Genomic DNA, 16,160 nt, shown 5'->3' with positions numbered 1-16,160 from the left:
AGTTAAACCTCAGAAACTGGATTTCTGATGCTGCAAATAACACAGGAGATTACTCATTTTCCACCTATGGAGGTTTTAAGCCACTACAGTGGTGCAGCTTTTGGGGTTAGTAGGGCAACTCCCAACTGACAAAGCCACCAGCGCTTTCCTATTAAATATCTTATTGTAATTAATGTGATAAAGCTAAATGCATGAATGACTGAATGAAAAACTGATATGACTTATAAATGTTCACTCAGGTAAAATAGAAAAGAAAAAAATCTTAATGGAAGAAGACTATCTGTCTTTCTTCCAAGGAGCTGCTGGAGGATTTTGAACCGCTGGAGATGTGCAGCCTTTGGTTAAACAGCACAATAAGCCACTGGGCAACTAATCAGAAGAGATCCATATTTGCCCTCTTTCCTAAAAAGGTGATGTAAGAGAATGCAAAAATTATTGAATAGGATCATTAATATCATATGCAAGTAAAATCTTGCTGAAGGTTATTCAAAAACTGTTGGAGCAGTACATCAATAGGGAACTGCCATAAATTTAAACTAGGTTGTGAGATTAGGGCTATCATTGATGATATCAGACATATCTTAGCTGAAATTAGAAAATATCAGAATGATGTTTACTTGTGCTTTGTTGACTATGCAATGGTATTTGACAGTGTGGATCGTAATAAATTACAGATGCATTGAGAAGAATAGGAATTCTAGAATACTTAATTGTGCTCATCCAATATCTGCACATTAGCCAAAAAGCCATTGTCTGAACAGAACAAGGTTATATTTTGTAGCTTAAAATCAGGAAAAGGGAAAGTCAGGATTCTACTCTTGCATTATACCTATTCAATATGTACACAGAGCAAGTAATTTGAGAAATTGAGCAGGATGAAGAAAAAAGTGGCATTAGGTTTGGAGAAAGATCACATTGTTGTGAAACTGCCCTTTGATGAGGGCCATGCACAAAAAACTGATGTCTCTATTCAACAGCCAGTGAGGGCTTGATGTCTTTCAATAGCTAGGTGTGTGAGTTTGGAAAAGAATCTTTCCCCATTTGAACCTTAGGATAATTGTTGTCCTGGCTAACATGGCGTAGAGTCATGTGAGTGACCAGAGCCAGGAGCACTCAGATAAGTCTCAAGTTTTAGGCTACTCTTATTTAATGGAAACACCATTTCTTTCTAAAATTAACTTTGCATCTGTATGAGGAGAAGTGTGGCATCAGGATTGGTAGAAGATCCATCAACAATCTGTGTTATGCAGATGACGCAACCCTGCTTGCTGAAACTAAGGAGGACCTGAAGCATTTGCTACAGAAGGTCAAGGACTGCAGCCTTCAATACGGATTGAGGCTCAATATCAAGAAGACAAAGATTCTCACCACTGGACCAATTGGCAGCATCAGGTTGGATGGTGAAGAGATTTAGATTGTTCACAGCTTTTGTTTGCTTAGCTCCACAGTCAACACTTTTGGCACCAGCAGCGAGGAAATTAAAAGACGTATTGCAATAGGAAATTTTGCTGTAAGGGACCTCTCCAAGGTACTGAAGAGCAATGGTGTCTCTCTGGAGACTAAGGTGTGCCTGATACAGGCCATGGTCTTTGCAATCACTTGCTATGCATCAGAGAGCTGGACAATGACTAGGGAGGCTAGAAGAAGAATTGATGCCTTTGAGCTGTGGTACTGGAGAGGAGTATTGAATGTACCATGGACTACTAGGAAAACGAACAGGTTCATCCTGAAGAGGGTTAAACCAGGCTGCTCCTTGGAGGCAAGGATTCTGAGACTTTGTTTATCATACTTTGGACATGTTGCAAGGAGGGACCAGTCCTTGGAGAGGGATGTCATGCTTGGGAGGGTGGAGGGACAGCGCAGGAGGGTAAGACTCTTTATGAGATGGATTGATTCAGTGACTGGGGTAATCGGAGTGCGTGTGTCAGAGACAGTGAGATTGGCACAGGACATAGCAGGGTTTAGGGATGTTGCACATAGGGTTGCTATGAATCGCAATGTGCAACATCCCTAAACGGCACAAAACAACAGCAAAACCTAGTAAAAAACCTCCTCAAACTTCGCATTTACCTTGTCACCAAATCCAATACTTTCTATCTCCTATAAAGTTTTCTAGATTTTCTTTACTTCTAATCTAGGTCAAGTTTGCACTATTGCTCATTCAGGCTATTTTAATAGCTTCCTCATTTGTTTCCATGCACTCAAGGTCACTTCTCTAATTCATCTGGCACAAATTAAATATTAATACTCTTTTGCCTAAAATCCTTTCCTACAGAATGAAATCTAAGTTCCACAACAGGCCTGGCAAATTCCTCTATGACCTGCCAGCTGTCTCCCATTCCATCTATATTTCCTCCCACTCACCACTGTACATCTTGGACTCTGTTGAATCATTAGTAGTCCTAGAATTTTTTTCTGCTGTCTACCTTTTCCATCTTCTGCCTTTATCACTCAAACATTTATTGAATTCTAAATATCAGGTTCTAGTCTAAGGGGCATACCGCATAATGGTTTGAACTGCAAACTGGAAAGCCGGCAATTTGAAACCACAGACACTCTCTGGGAGAAAGATGGGCAGTCTTGTCTTGAAAAGATTTACAACCTTGGAAAATGGATGGAGGGTAACTCAGCTGAACTCAGTTCAACTAGAGCACTGAGATAAAGCACTGACCAAGACAAAGCATCTGCCATCTTGGAATTTACATTTTAGTGGGAAAAGAGACAAACAACAGAGTAAAGCAAGGAAGGTAAGGAATTGAAAAGGACCATTTAGGACGACCAGTAAAGAGCACACTTTCTTGTGAAAAATTTATGGTTATTCATTCCTTTGAATGTTATGTATCTTTTCTATCTACTTGTAAATTTCCCATTATCACTGGTTTTTCACAATTATTTTTTTTTACCATCAATCTTGAGTAGGGGATATGCACGTGTGTATATATGTGTGTGAGAGAGATAGAGACAGAGAGAGACAGAATGAGAAACTTGAGGTTTACTGATCTTCATGGAATATAGGTATATTTTCATCAGTATGGAAAGATCTGGTCATTATTCCTTCTAAATATTTTTTCTGTTACTTTCTTTTCTTCTGTGACACTCCAATTACATATATATATATATTAAACCTTCTGAAATTTTTCCATGAGTCACTGACGGTCTGTTCATTTTTATCTTTATTATTTTTTGTGTTTTATTTTGGATAGATTCTAGCTCTAAATCTTCAAGTTCACTGATATTTTTTTTCTTCAGTGTCTAATCTGATGTTAACTCCATCCACTGAAATTTCATTCTAAAGAGTTCGATTCTTTTAAAATAGCTTCCATTTCTCTCATCATTAAACTCCTATTTTCCTTTAAAATTTTGTACATAGTCACAATGTCAATTTTAATATCCCTGTTTGCTAATTCCTTCTATTATTCATGGATCTGTTTTATTGACTTGATTTCCCCTCCCCCGTGTTACAGGGGGTTTTTTGCTTGTGAACTTTTTTTTTAATTGAATGCTAAATATTATTAATGTTATAGTGTTGCGTGTATAGATTTTGTATTCTTGTAAAAAGCACTGGGTTCTGTTTCGACAGTCAGTAATTTGAAGATCAATTTTATCCCTCATTTCCGTTTTCCTAGGATGGGTATGGAGCAGTCTTGACTCATGAGATGATTCAACTCTACCTACTATAGCAGGGTTTCTCTAAAGTTTTTACTGAACACTCTTGGGGACCACCAAAAATTTTAAACTTCAGCTGTTCATAGCTTGAATAGTTCCTTGCTCCTGTGTGAGGCCTAGGAGATAGTAAGCATATATTTCCTGACCATTCTTTACCCATACTTATAGACTAACACTGCACACATGCATGGCTCTCATTAAAAACATATTGCCATTAAGTTGGAACTGACTCATAGCTGATCCTCAAGCTGGTACTTCAGAGGCTATAAGCTGCACAGCAGGATACAATCCATCTTTCTCTCAAAGATTCATGGTTGAATCCAAATCACCACAGAAGTATTATCATTGGGTTAGCAGCACCACCTACAGACTACACTGCCAGAGCTCCCTCAGAGCAAATATTCCTACGGAACCAATGCAGAATTCTGGAGCTCCTTTTTCTATTTAATTCCCTTTCTACAACTCTGTCCACAACTCCTAAGAATTTCATTCTCCTGACATGTCATTCTCCATCTCTTCAATTCACTGGCATAACTGAGTGCTGCCTAGGTTTGGACCTATGTTCTGGAAAACACCTCTAGACAGAAGGCTGAGGTAACCATAGACCACGTTGGTGGGATTTCCTCTGCTCCTTTGTTCAGTTGTCTATTGTCCAAACTTTGAAAATCCTTAATGTTTTATGTTAAAGTTGTTCCCAACAGAATGTTAAGTCCAGTCTTTTTTTCACTCCATGATAACCAAAGTTGAAAGTCTCAGGAAATTATACGTGAGAAAATAAGCCACTTGAAGAGGTAAGGAAGAGTAATCCGAGCAGAGGAAACCATAAGAACAAAAACCAGCAAAGAATGAGCAAAAGATAGTGTTAGGAGATTAAATTGATTTATGTTTTTAAAGGATCACTTTGGCTGTGTCGTTGTTATGTACTGTCGAGTTGCCTGTGAGTCATAGCTACCTATGTACAACACCTTTGAAGCCTGCCCTGTCCTGAGCCAGTTTCACTGACTACCACACCTATTCCCATTGTGTCACTGTATAAATCCATCTCATCTGGAGTCTTCCTCTTCTGCGCTGTTCCTTCACCTTCCCAAGCATGATATCCTTCTCCAAGGACCAGTCCCTCCTGGCCATGTGCCCAAAGTATGTGAGACGGAGCTTCAAAATCCTAGCCTCCATGGAGAAACTTGGTTTCACTGTCTTCTAGACAGACCTATTAGTTTTCTTGGCAGTCCATGGTATGTTCAAGACTCTTCTCCAGCATCACAACTCAAAGGTATATATTCTTCTTCTGTCATCCTTAATCATTGTTCAGCTCTCTGATGAACAGCAAGCAATTGCAAAGACCATGGCCTGGATCAGGTGCACCTTAGTCTCTAGATTGACATCATTGCCTCTCAGTACAATGGAAAGGTCCCTGACAGTAGATTTTCCCATTGCAACTGATCTTTTGATTTCCTGACTGCTGGTGCTAACAGGGTTGACTGCAGCTGAACAAGCTGTAACTGTTAACAACCTCAGTCTCTTCTCCATGCATCATGGTGCTGCCAACTGGCTCTGTGGTGAGACTCTGTCTTCTTGATGTTGAACTTCAATCCATATTGAAGACAACAGTCCTGGACCTTCTGCAGCAAGCACTTTAGGTCCCACTCAGTTTCCACAAGCAAGGTTGTGTCATCTGCATAATACAGGTTATTTGATGAGTCTTCCTCCAATTCTGATGGCACATTTTTCCTCAGAAAGCCCAATAATGGCTACTTCTGTAAGGGGAAGTGTCTTTCATCAGCTTCTTTTGGTAAAATGCTTGTCTGTCAGATATTTTTCTAAAGATAAGCATTAAAATTAAGACTAACTAGGAAGAAGGACTGGCCATCCGCTTCTGAAATACAGCAAGCCATCAAAAACCTTATGTAAAATAGGGCACCCTTAAAGCATATACTTAGAGTAGGGAGCTCTGGTTGCATAGTGGCAATAAGTTGAGTTGCAGTTCCAAAGGCACACAGTTCAGGACCACCAGCTGCTCTGTGGAAGAAGGATGGGCAATTTCCTCCTAACCCACTGGAGGGTCAGCTATGGGTCAGTCTGACTCCATGGTACACAACAGCAAAACAACAGAATAGACACGGCAACTGAGGCTGAGCATTCAAATTAGCAAACACAAAGGAGGAGGAACAGTTGTAAGCAGAAACTAAAGATTGGGACGTAGAATGTGAAAAGCATGAATGTGGGAAAACTGGACATTTAGAAAGAAATGGAACACATAAATATTGACATATTAGGTAGTGGCAAAATGACATAGATTGGCATGGGACGTTTCAAATCAGATGATATACTATGCCAGAGATGCAAAGGTGAGAAAAAATGGGGTTGCTTTAATAATTAGAAAGGCTGTTTCTAGATCCATCTTGAAATACAATGTTGTGAGTGACAGATAATATCCATACGCATACAAGTAAGTAAATACAATTATCATTCAAATATATGCACCAACCAACAGAGCCAACAGAGTTGATAGTAATGGGTTTGTTAGAAATGGTTACATATGGCTGTTGTTAGATGCCATAAGATCAACTCTGACTCATAGTGACCCTATGAACAATAGGTTGGAAATATATTCTTTCTACCAACTTTTACAGTCAGAAATTGATTGAATATGCAACCAAGATATAATATTAATAATAATGGGTGAATGGAATGCAAAAGTTGGGAACCATGAAGAAGGATCAGTAGTCAGAAAACATGGACTTGGTGACAGAAATGAGGCTGGGGATAGAAGATAGAATTCTGCACAATCAATGATTTATTTGCAAATACCTTTTATAAGAAACACAACCACAGGCTAGACACATAGATTTCACCTGATGGTATGCACAGGAATCAGATCTCTTACCTCTGTGGAAGGAATCGCTGGAGAAGTTCAGTATCAGCAGTGAAAACTAAGCCAGGTGCTGACTGTGGAAAAGATGTGCATCAGGGAAGCTTCCTGTCTACTTTGGCTATTGTGAGAAAAATAAGCTAGCAGCAGCAAGGATGGAAAGAGGTATAAATTAGGAGCATACTGCAGTAGTTCAAGCACAAGATCATGGCTGCTTAGGTTTAGTTGATAGTAATGGGTTTGTTAGAAGGGGTTACATATGGCTGTTGTTAGGTGCCATCAGGTCAACTCTGACTTATAGTGACCCTATGAACAATAAATAGGTTGAAACTTGCCCTATCCTGTGCTGTGCTCCCAATTTTCACTATTTTCAAGTCCATTGTTTGAGTCACTGTATTAGTCCATCTTGTTAAGGGTCTTCCTTTCTTTCACCAATTCTTTATTTTTTGAATCATAATATCTTTTCCTAAATTGGTGTCGCCTGATAACATGCCCATAGCATGTACAGTGACACTTCACCATCTTTGGCTCTAAGGAGGCACTAGTTGCACTTCCTCGAAGTCAAATTTGTTCATTATTTTGGCAGTCCATGGCATATTCAATATGCGTCACCAATACCAGAGCTCAAGGGCATCAATTTTTTTCTGTCTTCTATATTTACTGTTCAACTATCAGAGGCACAGGAAGCAACAGAAAAATACCATGGCTTGAGTCAGGCACACTTTAATCTTTAAACTGACATTCTTGCTCTTTGAAACTTTAAAAAGGTCCTTGACAGCAGATTTGCCCAGTGCAACATGTCTCTTAATTTCCTGAATGCTGCTACCATGACTGTTGATTGTGGATACACGTAAAATTAAATAATTGACAAGTAAAATATTTTCTTCAATTACAGTGATGTTGCCTATTAGTACAGTTGTGAAGATTTCTAATTTCTTGATGTTAAGTGCTCTTTACATCTGAAGGCTGTACACGTTGATCTTCTTCACGGCTTCAAGTCCTCTTCACTTTTGGAAGGCAAGTTGGTATAATCTTCATAACATAGATTGTTGCTGAATCTTCCTCCAATCCTGATGTCACATCCCTCTTCTCAGATTAGTTTTTCAGCATATAGATTGTAATATATTGTGGTTCTTGTCCAATATCATCAAACTGATGACAACTCATAGCATCCCTAAGATCAACAGATTTGAACCTGGCCCAATCCTGCACCATCCTCACCATCTCTGATATACTTGAGCCCACTGTTACAATCACTGTGTCAATCCATCTTGTTGAGGGGCTTCCTTTCTTTCACTGACCCTCCACTTTAGCAACATGAAGGACTGACCCCTCCTGAAAACATGTCCAAAGCATGTGAAATTAAGTTTCACTACTTCCTCCAAGTTAGGTATGTTTAAAAGATACAGTTCTATACCCGTGTTTATTGTGGCTTTGTTCACGATAGCAAGGAGTTAGAAACAACCTAAGTGTCCATTAACAAATGAATGGGTAGAGAAGCTGTGGTATATTCACACAGTGGAATACTATGCTGCATTGATAAACAAGGAACTCATGTAATATTATTCAAAATGGGTGACCCTAGAGGACATTATGCTGAGTGAAGTATCTCAGTCACAAAAGGACAAATACTGCATGGTGCCACTGTTGTAAAACAGGACTGGCCTCGGGGTTGGGGGCAGACTGAGAAGGATGAGTTCAATAATGTATACTGCATTGAAACTGATGAGGGAGAAAACTGTTTAAAAGGGATATGTGATTAGGTATTTTTGTCATGATAGGAGTCCAGAGCAAAGGCTGTATAGTGGAGTGGACCTGGGGGAAGGGATTGTAAAACAATGCAAGAATTTTTCTTTTACTTTTCCAAGAGGGTAGTGTTACTAGGGAGGAGGGTTTGGAGGGGGGAAAGTGCAACAATGAATAAATGGAAATCCAAAGTCTCTGTAAATTTTCATTGAAATTAATAATTAAAAAATGTAATAAATAAAAAAGTATTACAAAAAAAGATACAGTTCTGATGTACAGCTTTCCTGATTTTAAAGTATTATTCAGTATCTCTTTATTCTGTTCTAGTCTTTATTTCTTGGTTCATATACAGATTCTGGATGAGCACCAATATACTCTGTAAATTTTCCTTCAAATAATAATACAAAGTTTAAAATGTGTCAGTTGGGACATGGAAGGCTGAGATGCTCACTAAATAACCAAGTAAAATATTAAAATTGGAATACATACCAGTCTAGAGCCCAAGAAAAGTCAAGACTGGAGATAAAAAAATTAGGAGTCAGTAGCATATAACTGGTACTTAAAGCCAAAGGACTTGAAATCATTCAGGGAATGAGCATAGATAAGAGGAGAAATGTCCAAGGAGTGAGCCCTATGGCTTTCCAACGGGTCTTGAAAAAAAGGAGCAGAATAAGTAACAGTCAGTGAAGTAAAGGAAATGCAGGAAAGTAGGCTGTCCTTCACCTTTTTCTGCTTGACAAATTGTTCTTCATGCCTCAAACTCCAGCTTAAGCATCTCCTTGGGGAAGTTATCCCTGATTGGGCTAAGCAAAGTTAATTACTCCCTTTCCTGTGATCTCCTATGTATGCTCTCTCAGCACTTATTACACAAAATTATAATTTTCATGTGTCATCTTTCCCACTAAACTATACACCCCTGATGGGCAGAGACTGTGTCCTATCCATAACCACATGCCCACAATTAGCCCAGGGCTTGTCTCAGTAGATTCCCAGGGAATGAGCTAGATAGAGTTCAAAAGAAGCAAAAAGCTTAAATATCTGACAGTGGTCAAAGAAGTCTTCACAGAATAGGCTGGGATTTAAGTAGCACCTTGGAAGGCACTGAATTAAAAATAAATGGCATTGTTGTTGTTATATGCCATTGAGTCACCTGCAACACATAGCCACCCTATGTACAACAGGTCTGAACTCTGTTCTGTTCTGAGCCGGTCTCACTGACGTGAACACACCTATTCCCATTATCGCAGTTACTGTGTCAATCCATCTCATCCGATGTCTTCCTCTCCTGCGATGTTCCTACATCCTTCCAAGCATGATGTACTTCTCCAAGGACTAGCCCCTCTTGGCCACGTAAATTTACAACCCACCAAAAATAGTGAGAATTCAAGAACACATATAAGTATGCTTAATTGATACCAAAAGGAACAAAAAGGTAGAACTGGGAAGGCACATAATTAAGTCATAGATACAAGGATCATGCTTATTGGAAAGGATTTCAAGGTTCAGGTAGAGTACAAGTAAGCTAGGCTGGAGCCAGTCCAAAGAGGTAACAAATACCAGGCTCAGGGCTTGGTTTGCAAACTACACTCTTCAAAACACTAGTATATCCACTGAGTCAAAATGTCCATACTGGTGTTTTTCTATAACTTTCAAATTACTTCCTCATAGACAAGTTGGAAAACTACTGTTGTTATAGATAACAAATGACATCATAGTAGTAACAACTGACACAATTAACTAAATCATTCTTTTGTGCTAGATACTGTGCCCAGTTTCCTACATTATTTTCTCATATTGATTTTACAATACTCTGTGAGGTGGATACTAACATCATCCCTATTAGCAGATATAGGAACTGAGGTATAAAATACTAACTTTCAAGCTCACCAGCTAGAGTTACTGGGAGGAGGAGCTGAGATTATTAGCTCACACCCAAAGAGTCTACAAATAAAACCAAAGCCCTGGACTACTGCAATTCTTCTTGGCCTCTTTCCTTTTGGGTGTCTGAAGTTCAAAGAGAAGGGTAAAAAAAAATTTGGGAAAAACACTTTAGTACCTGAAAGGGGTCTCCTCCACACATCGTAGGCCAAGAATCATGGACTAAAGAGAAAGTTAGACACAGAAACCTGGAGGAAAATACAGATCAAGCAATGGAATTGGGGGAGAATGCCCTGGAAAATGGAAACCTTTCTGTGCATGTGTAATTCTACCACATGCATCATCTACACCCAGATGGGCCTTACTATTTAAGCCAGGGTCACACTGCTGCCCTCAGGAAGACTGGCAGGAGGTTATGTTGCTGAAGGCTGACCGGGCAATGACAGGGGGACAAATCAGAATGACAGGGCAGCCACGTTCCTAGGCAACAGATTACAGGAAACCTGCCCACAGTCAGCACAGTGCCAGCAGTCACTCCGGGCCATCACAATTTCCCAAGTAGTTATTGTGGCTATGATTGGAAAGAGGTCACAGTCACATGGGCAAGATAAATGTAATTTGGTGGGGCTCGAGGTTATGTCTTGGAATACTACACGATCTGGGCCAGACCCAGATTACAAGTGAAGATAGTTGCATGGCAAAAATAAATAATCTATTTGCAGAGTATGACAACTTTGTAGAGATCTTTCATACTCTTTATCATATTTGAATTGATTTACAACCCTGTGAGGCAGGTAAAGAAACTGAGATAAGAGATGTTCATTGCTATATGCAAGATCACAGAGCAAATCAATGGCAGCATCATGTCTTATCCCTAAGTCTTGTGGCTTCAAGTCAATTCAAGTATCTGACACTCGCAAAGTTTATTCTTAAATATTTTAAGAATAAAGGAAGCACAATGGGACTTCCCAAAGAGAAAAGGATATTTTCTCTCTTCATCATTGTGGTGACGCATAGTAAACAACACATTTTCAAATAGCTCTCACACTTCATACATTGTCAAAGTGTTTTTATCTATGTTTCTTCACAATACACCTATGAAAGCAGGTAGGTATGTGACTATAGGTGATTTATAGATAAGGATTCTGAGGCTCAGGGTGATAAAGAAACTTTCCCAAAGTCACATAGCGGGTAAGAGGCAGAGTTCTTACTTGTGCTTGGACCTCTAGCCCTGTGCTTCTCTGCTGACCCCGGGTCTGGAAGCATTTAGTTGTGGTCAAGGGATGGAAGATGGTCACAAGGCTGTGGCTCCATTTGCCAGACATGGTTTGTCCAAACCAGTGGCTCCCTTCCTGTCTGACTTGACCTTCTCCTATTCCCCACAGCTTGGGCACTTAGGTCGCCGGTTCCACCCCTCAACTGCCCCAAGCAGCCTGTCCATAGCAAGACACGGTAGCAAAACAACCACGCTGGCCCTCTACCCAGCCACTCTCCCCAAGCCAGGATCCTGTGGCTTGGCTCTGCATGCTGGGCTCACATGATGCTCCTGGAATAGCCCTCAATGTCAAACAGATACAGCCACACAGTCCCCCAAGGCGACTTCTGGATGCTTCAACGTCGCCACTCTTTTTCACTAATCTTTAGGTAGCTCAGGTCATGACCTGTTTTCTTTTGTTTGCCTCTTAAGTTTTGCTACTTATTCTTTCTTTCCATGAGGTAATTGATGGCTGAGCTACATCCTGCTTGTGAACTAAGGCCTGGAGTCCCAAGGGCTAAAGGGCCTATATTCTGGTACTGATTCTTGCCTGAATTCGCCTCCCAAGGCCTGTAAAGAAATCCTGCTGATTGGTACTCATCCCCTATGGTAGGTGCCCTGGGACTGGACCTTAAGAGCCAGCCTTCTTGCCTGCTGTTAGATGAACTCCCCATCCACTAGATGCACCACCCAATTCCTTCCCCTCCTGATTTCATGCTACCATTACCTTCCTACCACTGTCTCCAGGGTAAAATACTCCTGGCCTTTTCTTAAACAGCTCTTCTAAATTGGACACAAAGGAAACTTTATGAAGCTCAAGCCTGAAAAGGAACCAGCTGAAGTAGTGTCTGTTTGTGTAACATGGATGGAGTTCTCACATCCCAGTAGCAGTCACAGTACAAAGAAGGATTTATGCCATAGACTGCACATCTCTGCATCTGTTCCCAATGTTCTCAGGTCATAGACATACAGGCAGGGATTCTAGGGAGACTGTGGAGGTAGTAACTAACTAGCACTGGGGACGGGAGGAAATCAGACATCATTATCTCCCTTGTAAAATTAGTTGTCCCTCTCATTGTCCTTGCACTGGAACTGACTGAATGGTTTCAGCCTGAGTCTTGCTTGGGAAGCTCTGCAGCATTGATAGAGCTGACCTGCCCCACAAGCACGTTGGTGTCCAGGACACCTCTTCTCCCAACAGATTGTCTATTCTGTCTTCTCCTCCTCTGCTTGTCCCTTAACAGCATGTCGGTGCCTACAGGCCTCTTCTCAAGTCTTTTCTTACACTATAGCCTCTCACAGCTTCAGTTACAATCTGAACGCTGATGAGTTCTTAATATTTCTCTCCAGTCCAGACCTCTCTCCTAAAGGCCCAACTATGCATCATGGTGGAGATGGGGAGAATCTGTGTAATAAATGTCTCCATTTGAATATCACACACGTACTTAAAATATCTTTAAGTACAACTCCAAATCTTTCAGGCCTGGCCCTCTTGCCACGGCCTCAATCCACCCTCCCAAGTGCGCGTCACCTGATTTCATCTTTCCCTCGCTGCAGCAATCCCTCCTCTTTTTCTCCATCTCAGTCACTCACTAACTCAAGTCATTCTGTCTCTTAGATGGCTCTCATATCTACCTTTTCTCCTCATCTGCATCAAGATCTTTCTAATCCAAGCCAGCGCTCTCTCTTGTTTATATGAAAGAAATGGCCTCATTAATGACTTCCTGGCTTTCAGCCTTGTTTCTGTCCAACCCCATACTGTAGACTGTTCTCTGTTATAAGAAAATCTGAATACATCAGTCACCTGCTTAAAATATTTCAGTCTCCCACTTTCCTTGGAGACTCCATGCCTTGGTCTATACTTACCTCTGGAGCCTTCTCTCTCCTTTTCTTCCACATCTCTGTCTTAAACCTTTCCCTCTAATCACATTGAACTTCCTTCTCTTCCTACAACACATCATGCTCCCTCTTAACTCTGTAAATATTGCTGATCTTCTAACTCTTACTTCAGGTTTCAATTTAACTGTTACTTCTTCTGGGAAACATACTTTAGCATCACCCTACCCAGAAAATGTCCCACAATCTCACAGGTGTACAACTCTAACACTTAAAACTTTAAAAAAACCCAAACACACAACACCCAAGATGACTCACAGACGATACTCCAGGGGGTTTCCAAAGCCATGAAACATACAAAAGGAAGTTGTCCATCTTTCTCCCACAGAGTTCCTGGTGGATTCGAACTGCCGAGGGGTATAGCCTTTGGATCAGCAGTGCTAACACCCTCCGGACTCTGTCACCAAAGCTCCTAACACTTATCACACTTGTAATAATTGCTTTCAAATGTATTTGTCTCCCACAATAGGCTTAATGCACTAAGGAACAAGGACTGCTATATTAAGGGCTGCCATTTCAATGTTATACCCCTAATGTCTAAGGACAGTGCCTGACTCCTCCTAGGCATGTAGCAAAAACTGATGAAAGAATGAATCAACAAATGGTAGGCACTTGGATTTATGTATGCTATTTAATTAATGTAAGGTTTGTTAAGGCAGGTATTATTAGTCTCATTTTACAGATGAGAAAAGGAAAATATTTAGCCTCAACTCACACAGCTAGCATGCAGAGAGCTGAGAGATGGACACAGGTTTAAGGTCCACACTGGAAACCACCTCTATCCCCCTCTGGCCATCCATCCTATCCCCATCTCTTATCCCACCTGAGATCTAAAAGTCTCTCTGGACCCTGTCAAGATTGAGAACTTGAGCTTGGAACTGGCATTGGTTACCTGGAAGCACGTGGGCCCCGGCCTCCCTGCTGGGATGTCCGACTGGTAGAACACTTTGAGCTCTGGAGTCAGGGCAATGACAGTCTTAATCACCAAGGAGATGATATCAGACCAGACCTTCTTGATGTCAACACCTTTGGAAGACAGCCTACAAAGAACGCTAGAAAAAGTCCTCTTGCTGCCTGTGTTAACACTGTCCGAATGGACGAAGTTACCACTGTGGATATTCAGGGAATAGTTGGTTAAGTGCATAAAGATGTGGTGCAAATTTTTAGGGCTGGGCTCCTGATATGGCTCGGTACAAAATCTAGAGAGTCCATCTTTGGCAATATAAATCTCTAAGGGGTCTAAGGACTTTAGTAAGACATACAGACGAATATCAAACTTCAGCTTGTCAATGAGGAGAGGTTTGCAGATGTACTCCTGGACCACAGCGGGTCTGCTCTGGAGGGTTCCTGCTAGGCGGATGTCATTGGGATCTTTAATGAGGTAGATTCCATCACCTTGACAACCACCATCAGGTTTTACAATAAAAGTGGGCTTCCAGGAAGGGTCCTCGTCTTTCACCATGCGAACCTGAGGGAAAGAAAAGGATAGTTAGCACTGTGTTCTTTCTCTTCTAGCACTGGCTTCCAGCCCAGCAGAGAGCAGGCCCTTAGCAAATGTCTGGTGAATGACACAACAACCCCAGCCTATCTGAGCACTCACTTAGCATCTTCCATAGAGAGATGTTGCTGGCATAGGTAGCTAGATGGTACCATCTTCAATAATGTCCTTCAGAAAGGGAGATGTTACTGTTGTGTGCCATCAAGTTGGAACTAACCCATAGCTAACTCCCTAGTGGGTTCTCAGAGGCAGTTAATTGCACAAGGTGGGGTTGGGGGGGGGGAACTGGTCCATCCTCCCATGGGGTAACTGTTAGATTAGAACCATGTTCCTTCAGGATTGCAGGGTGTCTTCTTACCACTGAGCCACCAGTGCTCCCTTTTCAGTCATGAGATCTACTAAGTTCAAATCTCATTTTGACACTTAATGGCTATAACCTTAAGTGAGTAATTTAACTAATATCAGCAATCAGATCATTTATATGAACACCAGGTACTAATGGAGGCATTGTATAAACTTACCTAATTCTCACAGAAAATATGGTTGTTTCTTTTTCATACTATAAAAAATAAGATATAAAAGTTGCTTACAGTATGGATATTGCAGTAGACTTCCCGGGTTCAAATCTAGGCTCTACACTTTACTGTGTGACCTTGAACAAGATATATGTTACTTGAACCTTCCTCATTTGTAGGATGGGAGTTCTGGTGGACTAGTGGTGCAGAGTTGTGCTGCCAACTCAAAGGTGGGCAGGTCAAGTCCACCAGCTGCTCTGGGAAGAAAGATGGGTAATCTCTTTCCATAAGACTTACAGCCTCTAAAACCCCACTGGAAAGTCAGCGCTGAGTAGGTTTTGATTCTATGGTGCATAATACAACAGGACGAAACATCTGTAGAATCAGGAGAAAGATGGGCATTCTTCCTCTGCAATTTACAGCCTCTGAAAACCTGCTGGAGGGTCAGCTATGAATTGGTTCTGTGGATGACACGTAGCAACCACCACCGCATTTGTAGACTTGTTGTTCAGTGCCATTGAGTCACAGGCAATTCATAGCAACCCTATGAAGGAGAGTCCTCGACGCTTGGTTGCCTTTCATCCTCTCTCCAGGTTCATAGGGTTTCCGGAGGCAAGCTGTTACGGAAGTGGATGCCACTCCTCCTTCCAAGCTTATTTGTAGACTAGAAGTCGTAATAGTGCCTACCTAGTTATATGGTTCTAAGGATTTAAAAATTAAGTGAGATGATAAACAAAAAGGACTCAGCACATAAAAATGAGCCATAAAAGACAAGTATAAAGCTAAGCCACTGCTAACTGTAAAAAATAAACTTGCCAGCTGAGATGCAGAATTGGG

The 16,160-nt window shown here is 41.1% G+C and overlaps 1 protein-coding gene across 1 annotated transcript in view; it reads right to left on the bottom strand.

Annotated features, from left to right (window-relative positions):
• Positions 1–16,160, bottom strand: part of TTLL11 (tubulin tyrosine ligase-like family, member 11) — a 395,726-nt gene that overhangs the window by 228,655 nt on the left and 150,911 nt on the right. The window contains exon 4 of the mRNA XM_006890745.1: positions 14,203–14,778. Coding sequence (XP_006890807.1) covers positions 14,203–14,778 — 576 coding nt within the window. The remainder of the gene's footprint in view (positions 1–14,202; positions 14,779–16,160) is intronic.

This window comes from Elephantulus edwardii, unplaced genomic scaffold (genome assembly GCF_000299155.1).
Source record: "Elephantulus edwardii isolate Elephantulus edwardi_28Jun2011 unplaced genomic scaffold, EleEdw1.0 scaffold00092, whole genome shotgun sequence".
Classification (NCBI taxonomy): Eukaryota; Metazoa; Chordata; class Mammalia; order Macroscelidea; family Macroscelididae; genus Elephantulus; species Elephantulus edwardii.
This window is presented reverse-complemented; position numbering and strand designations above follow the sequence as displayed.